General features: G+C 38.5%; 1 protein-coding gene across 2 annotated transcripts in view; it reads right to left on the bottom strand.

The window, feature by feature from the left end:
* XRN2 (5'-3' exoribonuclease 2) overlaps positions 1-13,625 on the bottom strand; it is a 62,153-nt gene that overhangs the window by 24,105 nt on the left and 24,423 nt on the right. For both annotated transcript variants that reach the window (XM_026106038.2, XM_064509893.1), the window contains exons 18-24: positions 10,824-10,931; positions 10,655-10,744; positions 10,057-10,129; positions 5,189-5,272; positions 3,155-3,252; positions 2,985-3,064; positions 976-1,032 (exon numbers count right to left, since the gene is read on the bottom strand). In XM_026106038.2, coding sequence (XP_025961823.1) covers positions 976-1,032; positions 2,985-3,064; positions 3,155-3,252; positions 5,189-5,272; positions 10,057-10,129; positions 10,655-10,744; positions 10,824-10,931 — 590 coding nt within the window. The remainder of the gene's footprint in view (positions 1-975; positions 1,033-2,984; positions 3,065-3,154; positions 3,253-5,188; positions 5,273-10,056; positions 10,130-10,654; positions 10,745-10,823; positions 10,932-13,625) is intronic.

The following is a 13,625-nucleotide window of genomic DNA, read 5'->3' as shown; positions in this document are numbered from 1 at the left end:
TCTTAAAGAGACCACCAGCCTCACACCAGTCCCTTGTGCCAAAACAAGGATCTAACGCTCAAAGGGCTGAAATAGTTTAGTAGGCAGATTCATCATGAGGAGACCAATGTGCAGATGGAAAATAATCTCACTTGATTAGGAGAAATCCTCTATTAAACAACAGTTATAAGACAGGGAACAGAGCAATGATTAAAGTAAAAAAGAGTAATGGCTAAGGAGGGATCTCCTTTTATTACCAAACCTACAGAGCGAGAGACTTGCAGAATGCAGAGAAGTGTATCCATAAGATGTCTTGTCCTCTAATATGAAAGGTCTTTTAAGGCTTGTGAGGAAGCTCTTTGGTTGCAGCATCTTTGCCAGATAACACTCACAGGGCAGGGAATCTGCCCAATCAGGGAGATTAATCCCCTTCATCACTGCGTCTTGTTAAAGACATGAAGCTTATGTTCTCAAATATCCTCTGAGGGGATGGGTAAAGATCCAAGGAGTAAAAATTAAGGGCCAGAGGGCTTTCAATCAATAGCCAGTTCTATCTCAGAGGATTGGTCTCAGAAGTTGAGTTTTATTTTTGAAGGGCCTGATGCAGAATACCAAATTCCATAGGTACTGTTCTTTGCTTGCCAAAGGCCCAGGGGTAACAACAGGAAATAAGTGGGAAAGAAAGAGCAGGAAAGATGCATTTTTCCTGAAGGTACAAAACATACTGAGTTTAATGCACTGAGAAATAACTGTTTCAGACATCCCTCCTATAGGACACAACTACATACTTCGCTTAACCACCTAAACCCAAGCCAGTTGTATTACAACACAATATTTGGCTTTAATTTTCACAGAGAAACAGAAACATATAAACAAAAGCTTGAATTTTAATAACAGCTGGATTCTGCAGCAAATTCAGTACCCCAAAACACCAGATTAAATGGGATTTTGAATGGTATATTTTGTCATTGCATTCCAAACCCAGAGTTTGCTTACCTGACTGCAGAATTTTGTGTAAGATCACGTAACATTGGAACAGGAGACTCCACTGTCCTAGTAAAGGGCAAAAACGGTTAAAATGTAATGTATTGCTCATCACTGGATCCACTTTCTCTGTTACTAACACTCATGTTTCTCTGTCAGCTAAGCCTATGACAAAGATAAATTAAAGGAGTTTAAAAACTAACTTGTCTTTTCCTCAAATGAAATAGTTCTATAAGCAGTGGAATTACTGAATCCTTATTCCTTACTGATTTTACTCTTGCATATGGTCTTCCATGAGGATTCTGCAGTATCTAACAGAGGAGTTCACACACTTCCCATTATCCAGCTACCTGTTTACAAAACATGTAACTATTTTCTATCTCAGAAACCTCTCTGTATTGCTAAGATGTGACTAAAACAAGTAAGCAGGTTCAAAGAGGGCAGAAGACGACCAGAGACAGACACACAGACAGCATGGAGACATACAAACCTGCTTCCTTAGGGGAAGGTGGGGGAGGAAGGCTTTAAAGAAAAAACATTTTTAGCAGAGGAGTTTATATGGTGCTTAAGAGCTTCCTTTCTGAATGAGGCTTAACAGGCTGATGTGCAGCTGTTTATCCCTCTCTTCTCCAAGAAACTATACCCCGTCAGTTCAAGCAGACCAACAACATGCTAGAGAAGGTTACCCATATCAATCAGAAATGACATTCCTTGGTTCATGCTGCTGCACACAGCTGGCATGTACCCATGCACAGAGATCATTAACTGTACACTTGCTGGCTGAATTCAATCCAAATCATTCTGGCAAAGCAAGACATACTTTGAAGTGGCAACATAAATGCTTGTTCATCTTCAGAGAATTCCTAGCAAGAGATTCTTCTCTAGGTAAAAATATATCCCATTTCTCAGGCCCCCTCTAGGATAGGTAACACAGTTGATTTGCCAACAGCTCATAGCTACAGCAACAGACTCGCTCATAGAAGCACAAGGATAAACAAAAATTCAACAAGTAAGAGGCTTGTCTATGCTCTAAGTCCCCAAAGCTTTCTGTTCAAACTTTCAGAGCCTTCTTTTTCCTGCATTACTATTCCCTCCAAGAACGGCTCTGACTTGCTCATACTCTTCACAAGCCATGACAAGACTAGAGGAATGTATATTAGTAAGTGTGACTCAGGATACATTTTCTGTCCAACAAAATCAGAGTGTTTGTGTGTCTAATGTAAATGAGTTACTGAACACCTGCTTATGCCTCTAAGCAAAGAGAAATAAATAAATGCATAACCAAAAATGTGAAGGTGACACTGAATTTCTCCAGAAAGCAGAAAACATTAACATTTTTTGTACATGTATCTGGAAAGGTATATTCCTGAATTTAGTGTTATAGCCTAAACTGAAAACAGCAAAGTATACCTCTAATCTGCACTTTTCTTTAATGCAACTAAGATTAGCTTATATAAAGCAGATACTAAATTTTAACAGCATGCACTATTGGAAGTCATATCAGACCGGATTAAATTAACATTCATACAAAAGCAGAGATCAAAACAACAAGATACTACTAAAAAAGGCCACTGATTACTACTACTTTTTGTATACAGTCCCCATTTACCTATTGAAGTTTATCAGACGTTACCAAATACATAAACAGTCTTTCATGGACAAAAATGATAAATTCCAAGAAACTGATTCGTCAGCAATTAAACGCACTTATTAGCACTATAAAAATTTCTGATGCTATTTTAAAAGCCTAGTTCTGAAACAGTAAGACAATAGGACTGAAGTCTTTTTTTTTTCCTTCCCCTTAAAACTCCTCTCTCTAAACTTATACTGACAACAGTGGACATCACCTACTTTGAATCCTAGCGGAAAACATGCTTAGCCTCAGAACTAAATGCACTGCCTTGTCAGGAGTTTTAGGTTCTTCATGGTGGGCACAGAGAGATCTTTGTTCAGATGTGGACATAACTGAAGGAAGCATCCTTTAGCACCAAAGAACCCAAAGAACTGAAAGCCATACTCACTGATCTGGAAGAACTGCATTTTCATTCAGTGTAAGTTTTCCCTGGATTCCATGGCACAGTTCTGGTGGCATATCCACTGGCTATGGAAAAAATAATTTTTCAGCTTAAGTGCATTACCAGACCACCACCTTCCTCAGCTACACAATCCCTTAAGAAAAAATATAGCCTACCTCTTCATTTTTGGACTTGTACAGCTCCACAATAAAATCACAAAGTGGATGATGCTTCCCAACAAAGATAACATCACCACCAAGGCTATTTCTTCTATCTAGAAAAGATGAAAAGAGTGGGATAAGAGTTCAGAACAAAGAAGAACAAAGGAATACAGCAGATCGGCACTGTTCTGTTGAGTACTCCACCAGTTCCACTCCAGAGGAAAGTTTTGGGTTGATTTAAGAGAAACTACAGTGTGTACAACTCTTGGGGGTTGACTTGCTCTTGCTATGAAGCAGTGTGTTTTCTGGAGGAAAAAAAGTCTCTTTGGGGAGATATTACCATTGTTTATTCAAATGAATTTTTTTTTTGTACAACATGAACATGAAGATCTCTTTTCTTCATTTTCTTCAATCTGTTCTGTATGCTTACAGAAGAGGTTTTGTAAAGCTGCAAAATAAGATTAGCCTATCTACCTAGCAGTCAGGATGCACTGAGTGTGAAATAGGAGAGATTTGGAGGGAAACAGCAAACCAGTTTCCCCAAACCAGCTTCTAGGGGTACTTTTTCACAAGCCACTAGGATCTGGAATGTAGGTCCAGATTCTCCTCCTTATATCTAGGAGATCAAAAAAAATGGAGGCACATCCACATAAGCCAAGTGAATGTTTGGAAGCTGCCAGCTTTGGTGGCCGATTAACTTCAGGATTTTTTTCCCCCAGGAGCAGCATCATCTTTCATTCTACAATTCTAAGTATAATGATGGGATTGTGTTTCTTCATTTCACCTGCTCAGAATTGCAGAATACATGGGTAGACAGGTATTTTTCCTCGAAATTTACCTAAAAGATTCAATTCGAAGTATCTAGTTCAGGAATTGCAGAGAACCAAACCTGACAAATCCCAAACAATCATCTTTGGTCTTCTGTGCAAGTCAGAACTGGTAGTGAAAACATAGCTAACTTGTTATAAAGCAGAAACCAGATACCTTCCCTGCAATTTTTTCCTGATTCTCCGCTCCCCTTCCAAGGAAGAGAGATTCCAGATGCATTCGAGTGCTATGGTGGCAGACAGGGTACATAAGATGTGAAGACAGGCCAAGAAGATAAACAAGGGCTCACACAAGGATAACTTTCAGATGAGAGATAAAGCCTATTCTTCCTTAGGAAAAATTGCTTAAAACTTGGCCAAGTCAAGATAAAATCCCTACGTTTAAGATCTTGGCAAGACCAAGCAAAAAAAAGATTTGAGAAGAGAAAGGATACCAGAAAGTAATTCCTCATTCCCATCCTGACAACTTCTCAAAGTTATTCTACATTTACTCCTGTCTTGTGGCATTGTACCTGCTTTCACCTCACTCCTCCTCCTCCCCTTGGGCCTACATCCCACTGTGTTCTGTTCAAGTAGATGGTCCCAGATGGAAACTCAAGTTGCATCAAAGCCAGACCAGTAGCTTCAGTTTTTGACTGCCTCCTCTTTTCCTCCTCAAACCCTTTTACATGCTGAAGACTCAGTCAGGTTGAAAAAATCTCCCAGGATAGCTTCACCTACAAGAGCCAACCCATCACTTCAGTACAAAGTAGAAAGTAACATGTAAATTTGCCTACACAAACTTAACAGAAAACTTCCTGTACCATAACCTGGTATTCTCTGCCTGCTGGTCAGAGAATAGGCTATATGCCTATCAAGTTTTGCCATCAACTTCTACCTCCGAAATTGAGTTTATTCTTCTGATTGCAACACATGCATCTAAAAATTACTTTGGCAGCATATACTGGTGGAAGCATTTCATATAACTAAGCCACAATCTACTTTTCAGGTTAACTCCTATGCAGGCCTACTTCATTCAAATAAATGTAAGTTAAAGTTACAAAAACAAACCCATTCCAATTACCAGCACCATCCATCAAGAAGAGGATGCAACTTAGCGTAATCAAATCAAGCAAAACATCTATTGTACTTTGTTCATCTAGGGTTTAATGATACATGAAACATAGCAGTAATAACAAGTCTCAGTGAATATACAATCACTATGGCATATCACAATTCTTACTTTCTTCAGGAGTAAGGTCAGGATACACTTCTTCCAGGGCAGCTCTAAGACGTCGCTCATCCACAAATGGCAACAAGGCAACACCTAGCAAGAACAAACCATTACTTTTCACACTTGTCATTATAGACTGTCTGAGAGGTAACCAACTCAAAGCACAAAAACACCCACCAAAACAAAACACCCAAAACCAAGAAAACATCCCGAAGCCAGAACACCCAGCAATAACACCCCTTCCACACCCCAAACAAGAAAAGCATTCCCTTAAACTCCTCTTCTCCTAGTGAAAAAATTCAAAAGGTCACAGAAATCACTTAACTCTCAGAATTATCCTATCACAAGTAATCTTTGCTACACACAAGTAATCTTTGCTACACACAAGTAATCTTTGCTACACACAAGTAATCTTTGCTACACACACACACACACAATTCAAAGCCAAACCCTGAATGTGGTCCTCCAAAACAATTAAAGCCTTTTTTTGTGGGTTGCGGGGGTGGGGGGTGGGGGTGGCAGGGGATGAGTTAGAGTATTCTTGCTCTGTTTGGAAGGAGAGAGAATGGGAAAGGAAGAACAGCGTGAAGGTCTGGGAAAATAAAGACTGTTTTCTGGATGGTTTAAACCAGCAATAGTCACTGCACATGGCAGTGACCTAGTCCTAAGCTCATGATGGGGCAGCCCTGAAAAGATACCAGCATGAAAAGCTCCAATAAATTCTTTTACCCAAGAAACAACCTTTGAACCAGCCACAGAAAAAGATGATGTTTTCAAAGGCTGTCAGCTTGCAGACCAGGGGGTCAGGTCCACAGCAGTGCAGGTTGAACAGGGAAGGTTTATCTTGGAGCTCCCCTCCCTCTTTCTCCCTCACCTACTTCCTCCCTCTCCACAACTCTGGATAGACACTCAGAAACAGTAACTGCTACCCATAGCTGCTTTTAGGAACAAGGTGAGCTCAGTAAGATACTCATTATTTGTCTCATTTGCTAAAGATACTATCTTGATAGAACTCAATTCCATTTCATTCAAATTTATTTATTAAAAGACAACAATGGAAGAAACCACTCTGCCTAGGTTCAGTGACAAGATGATATGGACATTATCCATTAGGGACTATTCATATTAGCTATTAATTTTACTCCAACATGGAAGCTCCTCTTAGTATCAAAATTCCTTGCTAAGCAATGGCGTTTGTGTGTGCTCACTCCTCATCGTATTGGATAAAAATGAAAAATAAGACCTTCCCTGGTGTGCTCTAGTATTTGTTTCCTTTTATTACCAACTCTTCAAAAGCACCAAGAAATTTACTATGAAAATTTTCATAAGATAAAATATGTCTATTATATGTTAAAATCTGGAGTTACTATTTTAGTTTTATTTGATTTCCCTTGCCATGAACAATGGAGCATTTCCTGACCAAGATAACTATAAAGGCTTTCTACTAACTGGTATTCAGAGTTGTGTATTTGTGTCTGTACCAGTTTTATCAGCAGGCATATCTCAGACACTTCTGTCATTAAATTTTAAGGTACAACATTCAACAGAAACGTTGACCATCTACAAACATATTCCCTACCTACAACTTGGTCTTTGTGAAATACTTTTGTTTCCTGAATTAAAGCTTTACTTGGCTTTATTAAAACAAACCCCTATTGTCTTGGAGCTGGGGTGGAGGGCAAGGGGAATGACCCAAAACTTTATCTTTCACTGTAATTAGATCAGAAGCTTGCAGTCTCTCCTGACAAGGACAGTTAGGAACAAACCACAAAAAGTGTTAAATATGTCAGAAGTTTAGCTGAATCGAATATCACTGAGCCTACGTAAAATAACCAGGAGCAGAGCTTCTGCTATTCCCAAGCATACCAAGGGGGAAAAGCTGCACTGTTCTTGCTTATGAAGTATGAGAAAGTGATTACCAGGCAGACTGACGCCTGCTTTATCAAAGACAGCACCAAACTCCAGTCATGTTCAAATTTCAGCTAGAACATAACTACTTGTGAGGAGAGCAGTGCCAAGCCTACTCTGGAAGACAAACGATTTATGTTCGCCTTCACAACATGCTGCTGGAATGGTGACAAATCTGGGAAAGCATTCGTAACCCAGGCGAGTGCAAAGAGGATCAATAATGAGCTTTCAGAAACATAAGTGCATCTTTAAAAGGAAGATCTTCAAACATTTCCTTAAAAGCACAGGTATATCAGATCCTTCTAAATGAAGACAGTACTCCCAGCTTGAAAAATATTTCTTGTCTTGCAACTGTCTTCTAAACATGAGAATTCCAGTTGTTAATCCAGGACAAGTAGTTTATAATGATTCATTTAATGCTAAATTGCAAAGTAAAGACTACAAAAGTAAAATTACGGAATGCTGAAATCATTTGGAAGCCACCTAAAACATGACTGCTTTAGACTATAAACTTGATATTCAGGCAAAAGGACTAGGAAGAATACAGCAGATGGGTAAGACAGGGTTTTAAAAAAAAAGGCTTCAAGTTACAGAGGAACACCTGTTATGCAACATCTCATAATATTTACACCTATTCTCTTCGATTTTTGGAACACTATTAAGATATTATTATGTTTAACTGTGGCTTTTTCAAAACATAGGCAAACTGACCATTAAAAGATAATTTTCTGAACAGCATTAAAAATTGCAAGCCTAAATCAAATCAAACCAAACACCTTTCTACTGCAGCAATGCTACCCATCCCATCCCACTAAATTGTAAATTGGCCAGCAGTTCTGAAACATTCTTTAGATAAAAATCAATATTAAATAAAGAGGATATATGTAGCCTTTAGGAGTGCTAAGTGTCTGGCAAAAGTCCATAACAAACCCTTCATTTTACAGTAGCATAAAATACTATTTCGCCAATTGTCCCTAACCTGTTAATGTGCTGCACCAGATCTAAAAAATTACAGCGGGGAAATAAATGTGCGCAATGCACAGGATAATCAGACGCAACCATCTACAAATATTTCTGACAACTCCACAGCATAAAATAATTAGAATTTATATAAATAGAATATGACTAAGCATAAGAATTTCCTAATAATAGACATTTTCATACTTTTGTATTGTGTTTTAGAATTGATCGCTATTTTATTTTTTTGCAGTTGCTCATCAGATTTTCACTTTCATCAGATTAATATGCCCTCAAGAACGCACACATCTTGTTTTCTTCCACCTGAACATCCACACCTCCAACTCCCCGTTTCCCAGACTGTAGCAGTCTTTTTCCCTTTATGGGCAATATTCCCGTGGCTTTAAAACCAGTCAGTACTTCCTTTATGCAGCCTCTCCAGTCAGGTCCCACTCCTTAAAAACAGCTTTAGCAACACAGCTAATAACCTGAGTTTGTTTTTCATCTTCTCTGACCTATTAGCTACCCTGACCTATTTACTGCCTTCCTGAAATCAGTGTTTTTGGGGCAACTGTTCTGTTCTAGTGTTTGCCTCTGCACATCTCCAATATTCACCTGTGTTAAGTGCAACCCTCTCCACAACTTGTTGTTCTCTCTTGTAGCAACAAACAATTCACCTGCTCCCAAGATTTATTACACTGACAATGTGAAAAAATCCTATGTCGTTTCTTCCCCCTCTTCCAGGGGTCCACTTCTTTTTGGATGACCCTTGTTTAAACTTTCACTTTTCTGTCAGGTTGAACTTTGATATTTTTGTCCTTAAGCATCCTATCTGGGTCTTCCACACTATTACCCTCACACGGTGCCATCATAAGTCCTAACAACCATCATTACACAACTGACAGTAGTTTCCTACTGCATAGTAGGAAATTATTACAGTAGGAAACTTCCTTACTGAGCGCAAGTTCCTACTGAAGAACTCTTCCGCATATACGCATATACGCTAACTACTTAATTATGGGTCATTTGGAGCTGTACTTCAGTCTTCCACACTAGAACGGTCCTTCTCTGTACAAACAGTCAGTTTTTATGTCTGTACGTCCAGGTACTCAAACATGCAGCTCTCTCAACTTACATAGGAGCCCCCTCATCCCTGGATTGAGGTACGGAGAAAGCATGAAGAATGGCGCTCCTGGCACAGATTTGGGGCCATATCTCTCTCCCTTTATGTGTAGGTTAGAGGCTAGTATTTTCATTTTGCCATTTTTCTCTTCTCATTCTTTGGCAGTAGTACAGAAGTTTTCTCTAATTTTATTAGGAAATACCATGTCTTACAGAAAAACATTGCCAGCAGCTTTAAGAGTCAATAATAAAGGTAGAACAAACTAGCTATTGTAAACAGTTACACAGGCTAAGAAGAGGGGGAGGAATAATTAGTTATATATATATATATTGGAGATGTTACACTTCTCTACTGGTTGAATACCAGATTTAAAATTTGACTTATGATTAAAATTAATATTCCCTTAAGAAGAGACTGCACTGAATACTCTATCTTTTTTATTCTTTGTATGCATCCAAATATCTCTATTCCCCACAATATTTTTCACAAAGTAATAATGAGCCACTGATAGAACAGAAGAAGATACATTAATTAAATGCAAAGGAGACAAAAGACAATTACATAGTAAGCCTGATAAAAATAGAAAAATGATTAATCTAGTTCAGGACAAATTAACAAATCTAGAATGACTGCTGAAATTACTACTAATCATTGTTGATCCTAAGTCAGTTACTGAATCATAATTTGTTCTTCATACAAATTTGTTTTGAAAAATATACCTGTGGCAAAGTACTTTCCCTCTAACCTAAGTAACGGTAGCAAATGCAATCATAAACCTTGTTAGACATTATCTCACTAAGATCATTTTCCATTTTCTTTCCGTTTTCACATAGATCTTTAAGACTAAGGTCATATACTATAATTCAAAAGAAGAAAGTTGAAATTTCACCTTGCCAAGCATACTTCTTCCCATTTAAATCAATAGCAAAGTCTTCAGGGTAGAAGTCGATTATGCTTGATTCCTGTATTTGAGAAAATAAAAATCATTAAAGCCAACTCTGAAATTGATTCAGAATGCTACGCAGTACTGTACATAGGGTTTTTTTTTTTAAGCACTCTCTCTCTGTTAATGAGGATGCAAAGAAGTTTGACTAATAAAATCATCATTCATTAAATACCATTTAAACAGGAAGCATGCTAGAGCACTCTTACTACTCAGAGTACCAAAACACTGAATTAAGCGGGATACAAGAATTCAGGATGACTGGATTAGAGTCTCTGCTCCCAGAGTAAGCGTTGTAGGGCTTCTAGAAGAAAGTAAAAGGTTTTACTAAATGTAAAAAAGGCAGGAAAGAATTTTCCTCATCCAAACATCTGAAGTGAAAAATTCAGTTTTAAGGATCTTTAAAGAATTTCTGCAATGTACTCAAATTTTCCTCCTCCTTCTCCATTATTTTTCCATCTAAAGTAAGAAGTACCAAGTCATGTTCACACACAATTGCAAGATAACAAAACTTTACAGAGAGCAATAAAACAGGGATTCTTACTGGATCTGTCATGAGCTTCCTCCAGGTTGGTGGCAGAAAATTTCCACTTGCAGCTGGAAATACTCCCATAAGTTGTTCAAGAGGCTTGAACTGTTGAAAGTAAACAAGCAGATGTAGAACAGGTCTAATAAGTTGTTAAAACATAAATAAATAAATAAAGGCACCCTACCGGTTTTGAGCCCTTCTCAAAATCTGAGGGCATGTCTGCAATGCCATCAAAGTCAGACGCAAATGGAGCATAGTGAAAAGGGTAATACCAGTTCCAGGATGCACAGCCCTAGGATAGCAAAACAAGAGAAACAAATTAGACAAACTGGAAGAATGGGGAAAAAAAAAATCCAAGTAGCCCAGTAACTAAAGACAAAACTTTGCCCAGCACCAGCCAGGAGAATGAGAAGTCCCCGTGATTAGAAAAGAAAGAGCTCTTGCCTCTAAAGGTACTCTGGACTTCAGGTTGGGACTTAACTTTTCATAGCCAGATTAGAGCGAGTGAGTTCACTGGACAGTGAATGGAGACCTCGGGCATTTCCTCGGCAGCACACAACACAGCAGATAGACTTCTATGCCAAAGTACTCTTGCTATGTGCTAGGTTTGAGTCACTAAGGGAGACAGCCAAAGAGACAGGACCTAGCACCATAACAATACAAAAGACCTTAGAGCAGCATCTTAACCTTAACTTCAGGACACTATAATATACCTCATGCTTTTTTCCTCCCCCTTGGAAAAAAAAAAAAGAACAAACACGCACACATGCGCACGCACCTGCTGAGAAGCAGGAAATCACAGTCTGTCCATAAGGTTAAGCACTCCCTGGGGCTAAGTTGAGGAGTTTATAGCAACTGGACACATTTTCAGTTTCTGTAGAGCTGCTGGCACATCTCAGAACATGGAAATACACACAGGCAACACAGAGGAGGAATTTCTAAGTTCTCCATAATCGTATGAACGGAGCAGAATTGTGCAAGTCAGAAAGCCACTAGAGAGGTCTCAACAAGAACAGAGGAGCTCTTTTTCTGGCAGCACACAATCTGCACTTTTGTTTTGCAAATCCAAATCCCAGTACTAACTTGTGAATTTGAGGGACCAGAGAACCTCAAATGATACACTGCACAAGGTATACAAACGTGAACAGTATTTTCTGCAGGTTGAAAAGTATTCCTTTTTAAATTGTTATTTTTCTATTCAATAAAAAGCACTACACGCACTTCAAGTAACCTTTCATTTTTCCCTCTTATTCTTCTACATTTAATATTGGGGAATATAAAGTGCATTCACTTGAAAGAGGCAAAATAATCCTCAAAAAGAAGAAATGAAAGTCAACTCAAACACACTGGAACACAATGCACTTTATAAAGGAAACGTGGCTCTAAAAGGTCTAAGTTAAGTTTTCCTCTCCTCAGCTATTTTTCTTAGCAGCACCACTCAAAACAGAAGTCTACTATTTTGACTTCCAATTCTGAATAAGTAAAGGTCAATGAGGGCCCTCCAGTGATATTTTTGGTATAAAACTATAGAGGCTATAATTATCAGATGCAATTCTTCAGATGGTTTCAGCATTTTTTAGAGACCGGGTGGATTAAAGAAAAAAAAGAAAACAAACCACCACACAGATGTTCCCATTAGTGGAACACGTTCTACATTATTAGCTTTTTAAATGAGTAGAAAAGCATGTAACTAATTCTTTTACAAGTTCTATGGACAAAGAACAGTAGTTACTGAAGTCAATTCCTGTTATGATAAAGAGGAAAAAAAACTACAAAACAAAAAGCACCTTATTTTGAAGTTTCCTTTAGCCCAACAGCTTCCTAATCTAACTTTCATATAGGCAGAAAGTGATCTGACTGCTGCTCCATACTGGCACAACAGACTGCCCGCATACAGCGGGTTACAGTATCTTGCCCACATATAGTTCTGTTATGCAACTACAGACAACAGCAGCACATGCAAGACTTTCATCACTTGTACTGTTTCAAGTCTGCATTGTAATCTTTATAAGCTCCAGAGAGATATTTGACTTATGGAGTCATCTGGATGAGAACCGAAATAGCAAAAACACAACCCTAAATGTTTGTGTATTTTTACAAAGTTTTCTTTTGGAACATTACTAAACCAGAAACACATTCTGCATAGTCACTTTTCAACGTCTTTCTGCGTTTTAATTTTCTTGAGAGCACTATGGTGCTGCCTGAAGTCTGAAGCTATTCTCAATCTCACTGATTTACTTTCTTTATAACTGTAATCATCTGTCACTTGTCTATGCACTGGTCACTTCAGCTGAAGTGTCTACAAACCCAATAGGAGAAGGAGTCATCTACATACATCTCTAACTAAACCAGTTTTACACCAAGCTAGATTAGCAAATATTGCAAAAGGACTTGCCTATACTGTTTTAAAATTGGATATTGGCTGCTCTGCCCACTCCTGTACATATAAAGGCACAAGTCTCACAACAGTACATACGCAAATGCAAAACAAGAGTTTAAACAGTTATGAAACAGCACCACGATATCTGCACCAGATCATGGCACACTGATCACAAAGCAATGAATATGCACCCCCCAACACACAGACTTCCTTGAAGAAAATGATCTTAATTTTGCAGTCTTCAAATAAGTATATTCAGTCACCTCTTAAATATTCTCTCAAGAACATCCAGTCTCAGTTTTGCCATATACTTCCCTCCTTTAAGGCCTTTAGTTTCTGTTATAATCCAGACTGCCTTTTGCAGTGGTTTTGCACCACTGGCAATACTGAAGGCTGCACTGACTGTTTTCCAGCAAGCAGACACATATACCTAATCTGAGTATCACTTATATCCTTTAGAGACATACGGGTGTACATATAGTTCTAGAATACTCCTTGCCGTGATCAACAGGCAAGCAGTTTGCTTTCAGTGGGCCTAACATGGGTGCAGGTCACAGGAATTTGCACATGTAAAGGTGGCTGTTTGCTGGCTGCATTTTAACTCCA

The sequence above is a fragment of the Dromaius novaehollandiae genome, chromosome 3 (genome assembly GCF_036370855.1).
Source record: "Dromaius novaehollandiae isolate bDroNov1 chromosome 3, bDroNov1.hap1, whole genome shotgun sequence".
Classification (NCBI taxonomy): Eukaryota; Metazoa; Chordata; class Aves; order Casuariiformes; family Dromaiidae; genus Dromaius; species Dromaius novaehollandiae.
This window is presented reverse-complemented; position numbering and strand designations above follow the sequence as displayed.